This window comes from Rhagoletis zephyria, unplaced genomic scaffold, assembly GCF_001687245.7.
Source record: "Rhagoletis zephyria isolate East Lansing unplaced genomic scaffold, Rhagoletis_zephyria_1.1 Rzeph_scaffold_00501, whole genome shotgun sequence".
NCBI lineage: Eukaryota > Metazoa > Arthropoda > Insecta > Diptera > Tephritidae > Rhagoletis > Rhagoletis zephyria.
In genome coordinates this window covers 169,893-185,700 of record NW_016157585.1, presented here as the reverse complement: position 1 = coordinate 185,700, position 15,808 = coordinate 169,893, and the positions used below count along the sequence as shown (strand labels likewise).

General features: G+C 33.5%; 1 protein-coding gene across 2 annotated transcripts in view; it reads left to right on the top strand.

The window, feature by feature from the left end:
• LOC108359985 (facilitated trehalose transporter Tret1-2 homolog) overlaps positions 1-15,808 on the top strand; it is a 34,152-nt gene that overhangs the window by 15,447 nt on the left and 2,897 nt on the right. The window contains exons 1-3 of one of the 2 annotated variants that reach the window (XM_017612104.1): positions 6,881-7,013; positions 13,755-13,869; positions 13,942-14,160. In XM_017612104.1, the coding sequence (XP_017467593.1) occupies positions 6,969-7,013; positions 13,755-13,869; positions 13,942-14,160 (379 nt within the window). In that variant the 5' untranslated portion in view covers positions 6,881-6,968. Of the gene's footprint in view, positions 1-6,880; positions 7,014-13,754; positions 13,870-13,941; positions 14,161-15,808 lie in introns of those variants that run through there. The other variant, XM_017612103.1, reaches the window with a different exon arrangement.

The window sequence follows — 15,808 nt, the reverse complement described above, 5'->3', positions numbered from 1 at the left end:
GACAATGAGACCGCGAACCTTACCCTATATAACTCCTCATCACACTATTTTTTTAATAAATAGAACACAAGAAAATATTTTATTTTTATTTTTGCCACTCGGAATTTAGTTTTGGGACTCACCCGCGACGCAAAATTATGCCGTTAGATTTGATCTTCACATTTTTTGATGAGCTTTGGGAATATGTTAGAAATGAGCATCAGGGGGTCCACCGAAACCAGTAAAGTTTTGAAAGGGGTCTACGAGAAAAATAAGTTTGGGAACCTCTGGTTTACAGGAACACTGCAAGATATTTTTGACTGATCNGCTACTTGCTTATCTCAAAGGTACATCGATCGCATGTGCTTTGCATGAAGTTCTTGCGAGTGTTGAACAAGCGATAAGCTATCGAGAGTTTGCTAAGTTTTTAAAGATGTGGTGGACATTTTTTAACATTATTTGTTTGCATTACAGATTTGATCTGTTAGTTACTCTCTGCATGAAAAAAATCTTACTAGGAGAAGTATCAATGACCCTTTGGGAATCTTTGTGGTGACGAAAATGGTTTCACAAGGCAAAGGGGGTTGGACCCCTCTGTTACGGAAGTGTAATAAAAACTAATTGAAATCAATTGTAGGGTTCGCCAAACTGAAATAAATTTACAAAAAATAAATGAAAATTTCTTAAAAAAAATTTTCAACAAGTTATTTTTTTTAGTTTTTAGAAAAATTTTGGGTATTTTCTTTATATCCCTTAAAAAATTATTAAATTAATTAAAATTACTACAATTTCCAATTGGTTTAAAATAAATCGAAAAAATTAATTCAAAATTGACACTAACACAAAATGCTATACATGCGGAGGATATGCCTCCTAAATTTTTGACACTGATTTAAATAAACGTGCTAAGCAGCAGTTCAGGATTAAGATTTATGTAGATTAATATTTATACGAGGAAGAAGGTACAGTTGAGTATGTTGAGGAAAAAAGGGATAAATGCAAAAAATAAAACAAAGGTAAAGAAACAAGAGATACGGATAAATAGGAAGGGAAATTTAAATATATGTACACATAATGACAAAGGTGGGGATGAATATGTAGACCAAGAAAGGAATGAAGGCGTCAGAATAAAAGTCAAGGAAAGATAAAGATAAAAATGAAAATATAATATTAAGAAAAATATAAACATAAAAATAAAGATAAAAACAATAGAGATAAAAATACAAATAGAGAAAGTCATTGAGATAAAGATAGAGACAAGAATAAAAATAAAACTGAAGGATGAAAAAGGTCTTGTTATGATATGTTATGCTATGTTGTGTTACGTTATCTTCTGTTATGTACTGTTTTGTTACGTAATGTTGTGGTATATTAGGTTACTTATGTTGTCTTCTGTTGTATTATATTTTTATATGATAAAGGTCAGAATAATGGTAATGGAAAAGATAGAGTTAAAATAAAAGGATAAAAATAAAGATGAAAGAACGAAGAGATGAAGATAGAGATAGATAAAGTTATAGAGATAAATATAGAGACACAGACAGGTTATGTAATGTTATGCTAACATTTTCCATGTTAAAGTTTTTTTTTTCTTTCAAAAGCATACTTATAATAAAAGTGTCTTTAGAAAATGACCTGCTCTTGACCAAAATAAAGTTTACGTGTCTCGCGTTCTTTGTGCCATTTTAGCGTTCCCACAGTCTAATGGATCAACATTTTGCACTACGAAGCCCCGCCTTGTGGGACCCTTTTGGCTTTAAAAGAGTATTATAATCTATTTTATAGAGCGAAATTGTAGCTCTTTTTTGTTTGCTCTTCAGTTTTGCACAAGACAACGAATATAAATCCCTAATAAAGGTTTTTGTGTTATCCGGGTGTCTTATCAGATCATGGAGCGAGTTTTTCTGAAACATGAAATGAACTTTGGAATAATAAGATCTTCTTTTAGAAACTGTTATTGAGAGAGCCTATAGACTCTCAGATTGTATAAGCATATTCTACGTAGTACAGCCTCACTTGAAATTGTTGTTCTCACGAGTTGTGCTCCTCCCAATAGAAGGTGTACTAAACTGCACACATGTAGAGTATTGCGCTTACTTTGTACTCGGAATGTTTAAGGCTCTCAAACTTGAAAGTGTGGCTTTTCACCAGAATACTAATAGCACAAAATCATAATGGAACTTAATTTTCAAATAAATGGAATTGATTGTGACCCATTATTGAGGTTTCCAATACTTTCTTTCCTCTGACTCGGCGCCTTAAACGACAGGCGCCTACGGTATCTTAGAAAATAAATCAAATGATGACCGCTCGGCACTTAGCTAAATATTTGCTCTTTATTTTTTTTCACAAAAGTGGGTGTGTGTCTTGTTGTTGATCTATAAAAGCTACAAATAACGTAAGAAAAATACATACTAAATATAAGTACACACATACATAGAAAATCGGGAAAATTTGAAGAGTACATGCAGGTAGAGCTGTGCAAAAAAAAAAAAATACAAATGCAAATTCGTCACTGCGAGATTCTGCAAATTTGTTTACGTCGATCGATCGACGTGTATTTGTATGAATTTTATATTTTTTTGCAATAGTTCAGCAAATCTTTGAAATATACATTCATACAAATAAATGGATCACGCGCGTAAAACCAAGAAAATGAACATTTATGCAGCTAGCTAGCTTATATACATTTTAAGCACATAGTTATACGAGCATAGGTATGTATGTATGCACGAAAGTATCTAGTTATATGCAGACATTTACATTTATAATTAATTTTGTATTTTCTTAGCTTAGTTGATGCGCCATGTAAACACTTTGACGTCATTGCTTGTTGCAAATGGCGTGCGATTTGTGTGTTTATGGAACTACAAGAAGTCGTGTAGAAAATTGTAAACCAAAAGTATTCCGACTATTTGAATAAGCAGCGCTTTGCAATTTCAGAAAGGTGGGTGTGATGCCTCATTTACCCGAAGAGTAATTATTTCCTAATCGAAATTTTTTCAACAGAGCTCTCTATCAATTGAAGCACTTCAATTTAAATTTTTTAACTAAGCCGTGTGATATACCATATATACTTACATGAATATTGTCATGGCACATATGTACATTAGCGTGGGCCGAAAATCCGCTTTTTTAGAATTTGGATTGGTAATAGCAAAAATATGGTCCATTATGCCCTAGAAACCATCTGTGTGAAAAATTACAATTTTTGGTCAATATCTTAGGCTCGCCCAAGTCCATCACAGTTCAAGTGCAAAAAAAAAATTTCTTAGCTTATTTCGATTCTCTACAAAAGAGGCCAAAATCATCGTTTAAAGTACAAAACCGCGTATCAACAAAATGCAAAACCGCGTATATGAGGTTGCATAAATTATTTTTTAGAGAGTAAAAGCACTCATATTTCAAAATGGTTCTCTTTTTTTATAAAGAAATCGCATTTCTCGCTAGTATATTTCAGGACGAATGGATAAGGATTGAGCCAAGGGCTTGTGTGAGCAAATCCAATTTTTGGCAGCCAATGTCAGTTACGCAGTTTTGTACTTTAAACGACGATATACTAAATTATGTAGACCTAATATTTTCGAAAATACTTGTAATTTTAGTAAAAAAATTTATTAATTAATTTGTTTTTGTTGTTTTATGGCCTTATAACAATTATATTCAAAAATTTTTATTGAGCCTGAGGCCGTTTTTAATGAAAAACTTATTGTGGAAAAGCAACAATAATTTGAAAAAAAAGGTAGAAGTGATGGCTACTTTGGAAATCACCACATTTCCTCGTCAGACTTCTTTCAGTAGGATCCAAACCAACGATCCCACCGAATCAGCTAGTTGCCTACGCACTGTGCTAAGTTCGCCTTGTGAATTCTTGTTGCTTTTTTCCACTATTTCATTTTGTTAATTTGCTGTATTTATTAATTTTTATTTTTTGAGCACATTGAAGACTGATGGACTTGGGCGAGCCAAAAATTGTCATGAACCATATTTTTGTTATTACCAATGAAAATTCTAAAAAAAGCGGGTTTTCGGCCCACGCTAATGTACGAATCTATGTATATGAATGAGAAAGCCGATGATGGCCTATTTTCAAATTTTTTTGGAAAACTTGACTATCATTCAATTGAGGCCGAGCGTGTTATTAATGTCGGCTTCGCATGTTATAATAATTTAAGTGTCGTCTTAAACAAACAAATTACGCATCGATTCGCAATTCAATTTATTATTGCTGTTCATCGTTGGAGAAATTGGCTACAGAGTGACAAAGAAATAGGGTAAATAACAATATTAATGTGTAAAATAATGAAAGAATGTTAAAATCCAGAAGTGCAATATGGTTACGATGACCATATTAACCAACGTAAAATAAAGGATATTTTTTTCAAAATGATTTGGAAATACGTACATACATGTAACTTGTATGATACAAGTACCTTAAGCATATCGTAATTTAGATCCAATATTTATCAGTTAATTATTATATTTAATTGTACAATATCAGTTAAATATATTTTTNCAGCTAGTTGCCTACGCACTGTGCTAAGTTCGCCTTGTGAATTCTTGTTGCTTTTTTCCACTATTTCATTTTGTTAATTTGCTGTATTTATTAATTTTTATTTTTTGAGCACATTGAAGACTGATGGACTTGGGCGAGCCAAAAATTGTCATGAACCATATTTTTGTTATTACCAATGAAAATTCTAAAAAAAGCGGGTTTTCGGCCCACGCTAATGTACGAATCTATGTATATGAATGAGAAAGCCGATGATGGCCTATTTTCAAATTTTTTTGGAAAACTTGACTATCATTCAATTGAGGCCGAGCGTGTTATTAATGTCGGCTTCGCATGTTATAATAATTTAAGTGTCGTCTTAAACAAACAAATTACGCATCGATTCGCAATTCAATTTATTATTGCTGTTCATCGTTGGAGAAATTGGCTACAGAGTGACAAAGAATTAGGGTAAATAACAATATTAATGTGTAAAATAATGAAAGAATGTTAAAATCCAGAAGTGCAATATGGTTACGATGACCATATTAACCAACGTAAAATAAAGGATATTTTTTTCAAAATGATTTGGAAATACGTACATACATGTAACTTGTATGATACAAGTACCTTAAGCATATCGTAATTTAGATCCAATATTTATCAGTTAATTATTATATTTAATTGTACAATATCAGTTAAATATATTTTTGTATTTTGTTTAAATTTAAATTTTTTGAGTCTTCCTGTGCCTTAACCGATTTCAATCGGAATCAAAATTTATATGTGATTTCTTTGACCGTGGCATTACCGACTTGGGTAGAAAATCGGTAGATCAATTGAATTTTTTTCCAGAAGTTTCTTTAAGAAATCGTACAGAAATTTCGTCATGAGTGAAAACTCGCAAAGAAATCGTTGGAAAATTCGGAACAAACTTGCGATACTTTTAAAGTTAAGCAGTTGCCAAATACATACATATATTTTTATACGTATGTATGCGCAATGTATGTACATATATAACAAAAGGGCATTACATATTGCAAAATTTTGTTGCCAATTTTAACCATGCACATCAATAAATGAAGAAAAATTATCGCATGCACACCACACCCACTAAAAAGGTTTTACCTTCTTTACATTCCTTTGAATAGCCACACTTGTACATACTCCTATTAGGGTGGTCCAAAAACAGTAAAGTCAGAATTTTAATGCTCTCACCGCCTAGGATTGTTCTATATCGAACAAAAAGTATAGCCCTATTTTTTTATTTGGAAATCAAAAAATATTAGATGTCGCTCAAAGCGCTCAAAGTTTTCCATGTATTTTTGTATGGGGAGAAAACAACTTTTCGTAGAAATGGTACAAAATTCTTGAAAATCAATATTTTTCGACCGCAAAACTCAGGTTCTCTTCAGGAGACTGCAGCCAAACGGAGTTTTCCGATAGCAAAATATTTATTCTTAAGAATTCTATACCTTTTCTACGAAAACTTGTTTTTTCCCCATATAAAATACATGGAAAACTTTGGACGCTTTGAGCGACCGCTAAATATGTTTTGCTTTCAAAATAAAAAAGTAGGGGTAAATTTTTTTCGGTATAGAACAATCCTAGGCGGTGAGAGCATAAAAAATCTGACTATGCTTTTGCACCACCCTAGTGTATATTCATATATATTTACATACATACATATATGTAAAAGTAGGTATGAACTTGTTTATATATTTGTTAATAAAATCAATTAAAATACTATTCAAATTAAATGAAGCGAAATTAAATACAATTAAGAAACGATTGGAATCACTGCAAATCAAAACGTTTAAGGCCCCATCTACAAACTCATAGGGGAAATGAAGTCAAGAAAACAAACAAAAGAATAGAATTTAAATAAAATAAAATCGGAGGAAACGCGGCGGCATGAAGACGAAATTAAATTGTATGCAAAATATAAATAAAGCAAATGTCTTAGAAAATTACTCAGAAAAGCAAAATAATTGTATATACCATTGCTTTAAGAGCGCATCTCCGCAATCACAATTCTCGAGCGGACAGCATCGAGCGACGGTCAGTGAATTGACAGTCGTCGGGCGAAATTTGAACAAATCGGTTGAGCCAAAAACATTAATCTCGCGAAAAATAAACCAAACGAAATTGGCATTGTCAAAGGCCTTAAGAATATTTAGAGAAGAAAAACTCAAAAAAAAAAATATTACGAAAATCAGTGTTTGAATATTGGAAAAAATAAAATACTTAAAAGAAAATTTAGATAAAGAATTTCCAAAAAATTTTACACACAAATATATATATAGTTTATCGTGCGAATAAAATTATGGCTGTTTAGTATAGTGTAGTTGTAATTCAGATACAATAATAAAAGTCTACTTAAATAGTGTAAATTTTATTATATTAGTTCAAGTAAAAAAAATTCATCACCAAAAGCTTATATAACCGCACAAGAAGTGCATCATTGACATTTCTTCATTGCGGTTAGGCGATAACAATGGATTCGGACAAAGTTGTACGCGCCATGGCGCGTTGGTGGCAGGTAAAGTGTAAAAATTGTTTAGAAATGTGTACTTATATATGTACATATGTATGTATGTATCTTCATATAACTGGGTAGTGTTGGAAGAAAGACATAACTCAAAAAATTTGAAACGCCAGAAAAACGATTTGGAGTTTTTATTTAGAATGTTCGGATTGAGTAAAAATTAATATTAATTAAAAAATACAATCTTAGAAATTAATCCGGAAGATTTTTTCAAGATGACGTTCTTCCAGCAAACGTGGAATCTTCAAAAGTCGGCTTAAGCTTTAAGTTGTCATTTTGGTTGTTGCTGTTTCCGACAAGGTGGAGTGACACCGACTTTTTAAAAATAGGCTTATAGTGCTTTCGCGCAAGGCGATTTTTCAGGCAACTTTTGCGTTCAACTTCGAAAACAAAATTGAATGGCTAAAAATATCAAAATAAAAAAGTTATTAAAATATTCGCCATAAAAAGGCGTATGCATTGTTCAACTTTGCATTATACTTTTGGTTGAACGGCCTTTCAACTAATCGCTTTCAACAAAGTTGGTCGCCCGGCAACATTTAGGCATTCAACTTTTTTTCGTGCAACCCTGCGTGAGTTGAAAGCAAAAGTTGAATGCATTTTTATTTTCAAAAACCTTTCTTAAAAGTCATACGACTTTGCCCCGTTTCTTTGATTCAAAATGAAATATACACAGTTTGGAAATTTTTTCTTGAATTATATTTTTCTTACGTGCTTTAAAATGCTTTTAGTATTTACTTTTCAAAGGCACCTAAAAATTACACCTCTGGCAAGATGTTGACTAATTTCAACCTTTTTATTATGTCAAACATTTTTTGTAAAAATGTCTGGAAGTAGCATGAATTAATGCACCGTTTTTGTAGCTTAGCATTTCCCCCAAGTTATTAAAAATAATCAGAATTGTAGCGAAATCTATCACTAAGAAAAATTCACATGTACGTAATTCAAATAAATTTTAAATAATGAAAAAAAAATTGTGAAAAATGTAGCATATTCCGATTATTTTGTTATGCTTTGCTGTTCGTGCACATTTCATACACCATTTTTAAAGAAGGTTTTGTGAACTTGCGAAGGTTGCGATTTTATCGGGAGTGACGGGAAAGGATTTTGATCCCGTCCCGCCCGCAAAATTTTTACGGACCTTCCCGATATCGCCCATCCCGGCCATTTTGAAATCAGTACCATGGGTTCCGCGGATCCCGACATCTCGCGCCCGCCCATCCAGTTACAACCCAAAGCGAAGTAAAAAAAAAACTTGAATACCAAGATTTTTGGTTTTACGTTACTACAAAATCGTAAATTTTTATTTTTATTTTTTTATTTTTTTTTGATTAAGAATAATCGTTATATTTCGCTTTTTATTTTTTTGGGCAACCGATCGTAAAAAATGCAATATCATCTACGAGAGACATATTTTCAAACCTAACCTAAATAAATTTCGACTCACACATAAAAACATTACAATTGAAAAATTCATATAATTCGGCGACTATATTTGCCGATTCGTAAATATGAATACGCCTTGATTGCATGTCTGTCCACCCACGTGTGCAATTCCGCAAAAAAATATACTTATTTTGAATAACATTGTGATGATGAGTAGTTCGGCACCTGTGCGAGCATTTCGCGACAAGATAAATTTAAGTGGTGGCCAAAGGTAAGAAACACTCTTACTAGGGTAGTCCAAAATTTGAAATTTTTTTGTACCCTAAGGTAAAAACGCTATTTGGAGAAACGGTGCTGTGGCAACAGGCTTCCCGCATAATTTTTAAATTTAATGCTTTATCCGAGTTTGGTTTATACACTCATTGAAAAGAATTCAGAATGATATCAGAAACATCGCTTGAACTATAAAAATGCACCAGAAAGAAAAATCATAGCCATAAAGTATTAACTAAAGGCATCCATTAAAAATTTAATGAAATCTATTTTTTGTATATGCATACATACATACGTATATACGTACACATATGGTTTTGATCAAATTAAGGTAATCATTAAAGGGCAGTCTGCAGCTCTCAAGAAAAACCAAAAAATCATATAAAATCACGCACAAGTAATGGAAAAGAAATTTTCTTTTAATGAAATTTTTTAAATCAGTATGCAGTGTGCTCATATAAATATGTATATATTTATTTCTTCAAGAAAATTTACAGTAGCAGCAAAGTACATTTTCTAGCAAAGAAATAAGGAAACATATTTTTTTTTGCGATTTTCCTTCAGAAGTGCAGACAGCACTTAAATATGTTATGAGAAAATAAAGTATACACAACAACAATTTATGAATTAGTTATTTAATTCTTCAAATAAATACATACGTACTCAGATTAGGGGGCATCACTCTCCAAACAAAAATAATCGATACAGTTTTTCCATCGGAAATATAGGATTTATCACGCTTTATGACTTTCGCGCCCTAATATTTCGGAAAAATATTAAGATCTATATAAATGAGCTGGATCTATTTGAATCTCGTTGTTTATTTGTTTCGGTTTATGCAGACCTTTGAAGTTTAAACCATTCTATCAAATGAGGTGATTGTTTGAAAAAAAACTACTACTACTACTAAAACTTTTAAAAACTAATTTTATTTATAAAAAACTCGATTTTTGAAAGTCTTTCAAATCAGCCCAGATATCGTAGATCTTAATATTTGTCAGATATATTTTGGAGGAGGTTTTCAAATATAATAAATTGTATAATTGCGCTATAAAACATGCGACTTTTTTTGGTGAGGCATTCCAATGTACATACATGTTAAACAGTTTAAAAACGAGATCCCTCACCCTATTGTTTACATAAATTCTACTGAATGTAAATTTAATTAAAGCAACGTACTGGCGACGGATGCGCGTTGCACTTCAAGCACATTATGCTATTATTTAAAAAAATATTTTGCGTAGATGGCGGCGTGCCAAAATATTTTCTATTAAATTTTTGCAAACTACAAATAGAATAGGCAAGCACACGTATACCTATATATACATTAGGGCGGACCAATTTTATTTTTTGGACTACGCGCGTATAGCACAGGAGAATTCTACGTGTTATTCTAAGCAATGGGTCTAAAGTCAATTTGGGACATTTTCAACGTTGCGCCCTCTGGTGGAAATTTTAAGCAAAAGATAAGTGCAGAAATGGATTCCTCATACCAAAAAATTTATTTAAGAGCCATGGTTTCTTCGGAGTATTTGCTAAGAATTACACGTAGAATCTATCTGTGCTATACGCGCATATTCGAAAAAATTTCCCACACTAATTGACCCGCCCTAATATATGTACATACCTATGAGGATACATATAAATATTCTCTGTTTTTTGCTCCAAATTATTTGTTGGTAATTAAGATTTTATGTATCTAAATTATTTTTGGCATTCCTCGCTAGGACCGTTGCCAGTATAGTATACCTATCTGGCAGTCACCACGCCCACAGAGCTTTAAAAATAAGCATGAAGCAGAGATACACAGCCACACTCAAACCTTACAGTCTAAATTCATACTCGTATATATTTAGGCATGTCTGTCTGTATGTATGAATGTATGTATGTATATACATTAAAATGTATCACTTTGACCGTCAACATCACTTTGACGCTGCCGCTGATTGCAACACGAAACTATTGTTGTTTGTTGTAAGTAGTAGATGGATGTTGCCGCTGCTACTTTCGAGGCGCCTCTGCGACTCTTACGCTAATTTAAAGGCACGTGAGGAACGCAGCGAGTGAATTTAAATTTAGCTGACCGTACACAACGGCATCATTACTATAAGAAAGGGGCGGGCAGGTTTGTGGACTGTATACATTATTACATACATACATACATACATATGTCCGAGTATATACATACATATGTATGTACATAGGCGGGACGCAGTCAGCAGCTAGTGATGCAAATACCTTATTTGCCTCAAATACAGCAGGAAAGGAAATAAAATATGCAAATTAAAATGCAATAAAAAATGCAAGTGAAAATAAAAAAGTAGAAATTGCTTATAAAAAACTTCTTCGCAGCATTAGCTTTGTGAAGCGTCAGTCAACTTGAACTTGCGAATTCCGCAATGTCAAACGATTGATAAGGAAAGCAAATCAATTTGCAAAAAAAAGTAAACAAAAACAAAAAGAGAAAGAGTAATTGAGCGTTAACGGAGCTGATTGTTTATTTTCTGTAAATTTTTTTAAGTGTCGATGGCGGTGCCGAAATTTCTTCAATTGCGTAAGTGCAAATTCTCGTGGGTATTTTCCACTCTATTTCGACAATTTACTTTGGTCTTTGTACCCAGTTTTTGTGTACAGTTGAATATTTGGTCACGCATTTGTTTAATTAATTCAATTCTACACAGCTCAAATATATGAGTAGATACATACATACATACATACATATCTACACAGATAATTATTACAAGCAGAAAGTGGGTGCTGGGACATAAAAGATCGGTTGTATTTCATTAACTCTCTAATTGCTCACACCATCGCAATAACTACAATATAGAATGGGTATCGCTATTATTATTCAACCCTGCTTTGATAAACTTACCGAAATTTGCTGAAAAGATATTCTTACGTCTGTGAGATGCGCTTATCATGGTTTGCTTGCCTTAATTTTATTGTAATAGAAATTTTATGAAAAAAAAAACCGAATACATAATTATGTAAATGTATTTTACTTAGAAAAATACATCATTTTAAAAGCAACAACCTTCGATTTTATTCTTAATTTCGCTAAAGATTGTATGAAAAATTTTAAAAGCATACTTCCCGCAGGCGTAGGTCATCTCAAAGCAGGGTTACTCTTAAACTAAAGAGCTTATCTAAAACCTCATACCGCCTCTGTTTTATGACGTTCTGAATGTTGGCTCTTATTTGATTTTGAGCGTGATCAAGATGGCGCACCAGTCGTTGCTCTTTTGTGTCAACTAACGCCAATTTGAAATTTAAAGTGAAGCCAGATCCATCCACATCCGATCTTTCCAACGCAGAGGAGGCCTTCCTGTTCCTCTGCCACCACCAGCGGGTACCGTTAAGGTTGGCAGCGATTAATCATTTGATTAAATTAATCGATTATTTTTATCCAATTTACGATTAAATTGCATCGTAGTTTTGTGTTTCATTAATAGTTTAATACTGTAGTTGTCTAAAATCTATCCATCGACCATTCTTTTTTGCTAGCTGTATCAACTTTACTCGAACCGCGGTTCACAAAAATTCATTTAGAAGTTCCGTTAGAATGAGCTCAGACACATAAAATTTTGTTGCGGCAACTCGTTACTTGAAGCAGAGGGAGCGACGAGGAACGGGGAAGGACACCGAGTTGATCGTGCTCGGGCAATACGCTTTGTGCTCTCGTTCCTCTTAGTAATTTAAGTTGTACAAAAGAGTTGCTCTGTGTGAATGCGACCTGCAACACCAAAAGAGAAGTCGAGCAACAAAAGTTTCCGTATCTGAACTCATTTTTTGCATTGGCCTCACTAATGATGTTCTAGTCACTAGAATCATTAGCAATTGTGTTCGATCTTTGGGCCACTCATAAATCTCTTGTACACAAACGAAGGGGAAAAGAGGACGATTTGCTTTACCCACAAGATGAAATAAGTTTTTATTTAAATTGCCAAGTCCCAGAACTAAAGCGGAATATCGTCGACGCTTGGAAAGAAATGAAAACTGTTTACCCAAAACTTTACGAACCTTCGAAAAAATACTGTCATTTAGTTAGTACCCAGGGTGTCTGCCGAGCGCCTACAACAAAACGCTTATCAAACTTTTGTTTTTGCAAACTTGGTTAAATAATAAATGCTAGAAATACTCGACTTATCCCAACTTATTCATACCTACGAGTACATATGCACATACTTATTTAGGTTGTACGCGGGAAAAAGTTTGAGAACCAGTGATCAAGAAAAATTTTTTTCAGCAGCAAGGCTAAGTCGATATCAACGTCTATATATTTATCGATAACGATAAGAATGAAAAATACAAATGAAAAGTTGGATAGCTGTGGGAAAAGGAGAAATGGAATTTAATTTTTAAAATAAATAGAGCAACAAAAAATAGGCAAACAATATATACACTTTGCGGTCACGCTTTAAAAAAAAATGAGATAGAAAAATGAATCAGAAAATATTAAAAGAATTATAAAAGATGTTCCTAAAAATTTCAAACTTCTTAATTGTAGTTTTAAGAACAATTTGGAGTATGGGAAAAATTGCGCAAGATCATCAGCGAAAAAAAATCAATTAAAATTTTAGGCTATTTGAAACTTGCATATTTGAAAGTTTTATGAAAATTTGCTGAATTTGAAAAAAATTTGTTCAAAGTTTAAGTTTACTATTTATATCTGTGACCATAAGCAATAACCGTCTAAGTGGGAAAACCTGAATTCGAGAAAAAACGCTTTAAAGATTTGGACTGTAATGTTAACCTTATGGCGAGTTGGGGATTTCACATACACATGGAATAGTAGTTGCAGAATACGATATTTAGCATATATAACTCTACTCTATTTCTTAAGTCGACTTAGGTGGTTATTGCTTATGACCACAGATATGTAAAGAGTTTTTGTGATATTATGAACTATATTTAAAAAAAAAATGATTTTACCTAATTTGGTTGTAAGTTGTGCGTGACCGCCAGTGCATTGGGAAATAAAAATTTGAAGTAAAAGTTTTAAATGCATTTGCTTTTTATTAGACTATCCACATTATTTACATATATACATATCTTTACTTATGTCTCCAACAGACTGTCAGTCAAGAGGACAATGACCCCAGCGCCCGAAATCCGATGCTCTATGACCCACTGCAGGACGGTGTGGTTAGGACTTCCAAAAGGATGCAGTACGTTGCCGCACTGGTTGGTAAGTATAAAGAAAATATCTTGCAATGCTTTTGCATTAGACAACGTTTAATTTATTTTTGCATATTTATAGTTTGTCTCGGTGCTGTAGCTGCTGGCACAGCATTAGCATGGACCTCGCCAGTGTTGCCACAAATTAGCGCTCCTCCTGTAACAAATGCGACTATTACAAACTCGACCATTACAAATTCGACCATTACAAATTCGACAATTTCCAATGAGACGATATCAGCGACAACATTGGCGCCGCCGCCCGTTGACCCTTCAGGGTTGCAATTAACGGTCGAGCAACGTAAGTAAATAAATAGTACAACTAACTATAAGCACGCATTTAAAAATGTAAAAGTTTTCTCCAAAAAGTACTTACTTACTTTCGATAAATTTAGCTTGCCTTTTAAAGTCAACTGCTTCATACTATGTATTGGCATAGTACTTACAGCATAAATGTATAAATACCATTCATATCGCTTCACTTGTCGGCGCTCGCTTTTATCGCCGCCCGTATGTATGTATGTATGCATGTAGGTGTATAAGCGATGGCGCTATTGACAATAAAATGCAATCGAAAGCGCGGTAAAATTCTACTCACTTTAATTGCCGTCTTTCCTCACTTTGGACGGAAGCAATGTATTCCTTATATTTACATGAGTGTAGACCCCTTGCCACCCTGCTGGCGTAAATAGTAAGCACATGCACGTTTTTGAATTCAAGTGATTTATAGCCAAGACGCAAGCAAAAGTAAATATCACTATGAACTTTATACATAAATAGATTACATTAAGTAAATTAGAAATTGAATACCCTGTAACGATGATACTCGCTTTTGTTTTATGCAAAATTTCACTTACATACTTAGATAGATCTATTTATAAATGTTGGTGCTATAGCTTTTCTCTGCGGTGGTGAATCGAATTTTTCTTTACACTAAATATGTATAGGCGAGTAGTTAGCGCATAATATTCCTACTGGGTAGGACCTTAGGTTCGATGTCTGGTCCAAGCTAGGGCAAATAGAATGTTGTTCACAATGTTATGCCACCATTTTTATTTACTGTTGTCGTAAGTTGAGAAAAGCGGCGCCTTTAAAATGACCTTGAAAGTTTGCCTTACCACCATTAGCAAATTTCTACATATCCTAGGAATAACTTTCAGAAAGGCCTTTTAGATGAGATTTTAGCTCCTGAAATTATCCACTGCGTAGTAATTCTGTATGACCCCTCAGCCGTGTAGCTGAAGAAAATTAAGATTCTAACCAAATAAACTAAATTGAAAGAAGATAAACTCACCAAAAATTCAACATGTTAGAGAAAACTATTGGTTTCAATTTTCGACTACTAATGACAGGAAGCTTTTATCATAGCAAAAATCTGCTAAAAATTAGAGGAGTGTCTACATTGACCTTCATTAAAAAGACCAGTACAACTTAAGTGTGGACCAGGACACCAGGACAATTTGTCTAAATCAGGATAAATCCTCGAAAATCAGGACGTCTGGCAGCCCTACCCTAATGAGAAATTGATACCTAGAGGAAAGTACTTTGCTAGCTTTCCTGCAACAAAGCAATTTCACACTCTTGTGGTGCTCGATAAAAACTTTAAATACCGACGGCTTCAAGACTAAAAATGGTATGTGAGCTTGATGGCATCTGTACATATACTTCACTGTTTTAAATACATATAATTAGCTTAAGTTTGTGTGGGTGCCGGGATAAATTTGGTCAGCTGCAGTTCTGTGCAGCGTCGGGTACATCAAGGATTTCATTACTAAAGCCTACTAGAGTCGTTGGTGGAGTATTGCAGAACAACTAAGTGTTACCTGAAAAGCCCTGACAAGGAGTGAGCTACGAGCTTAGTTGATTACAGGTCTAAATCCATGTTGGGACGTTGAGCCTAAAAGCGCAGTTAGTCAACGACGTAGCGTAAACGTAGGTTGACGTACGTA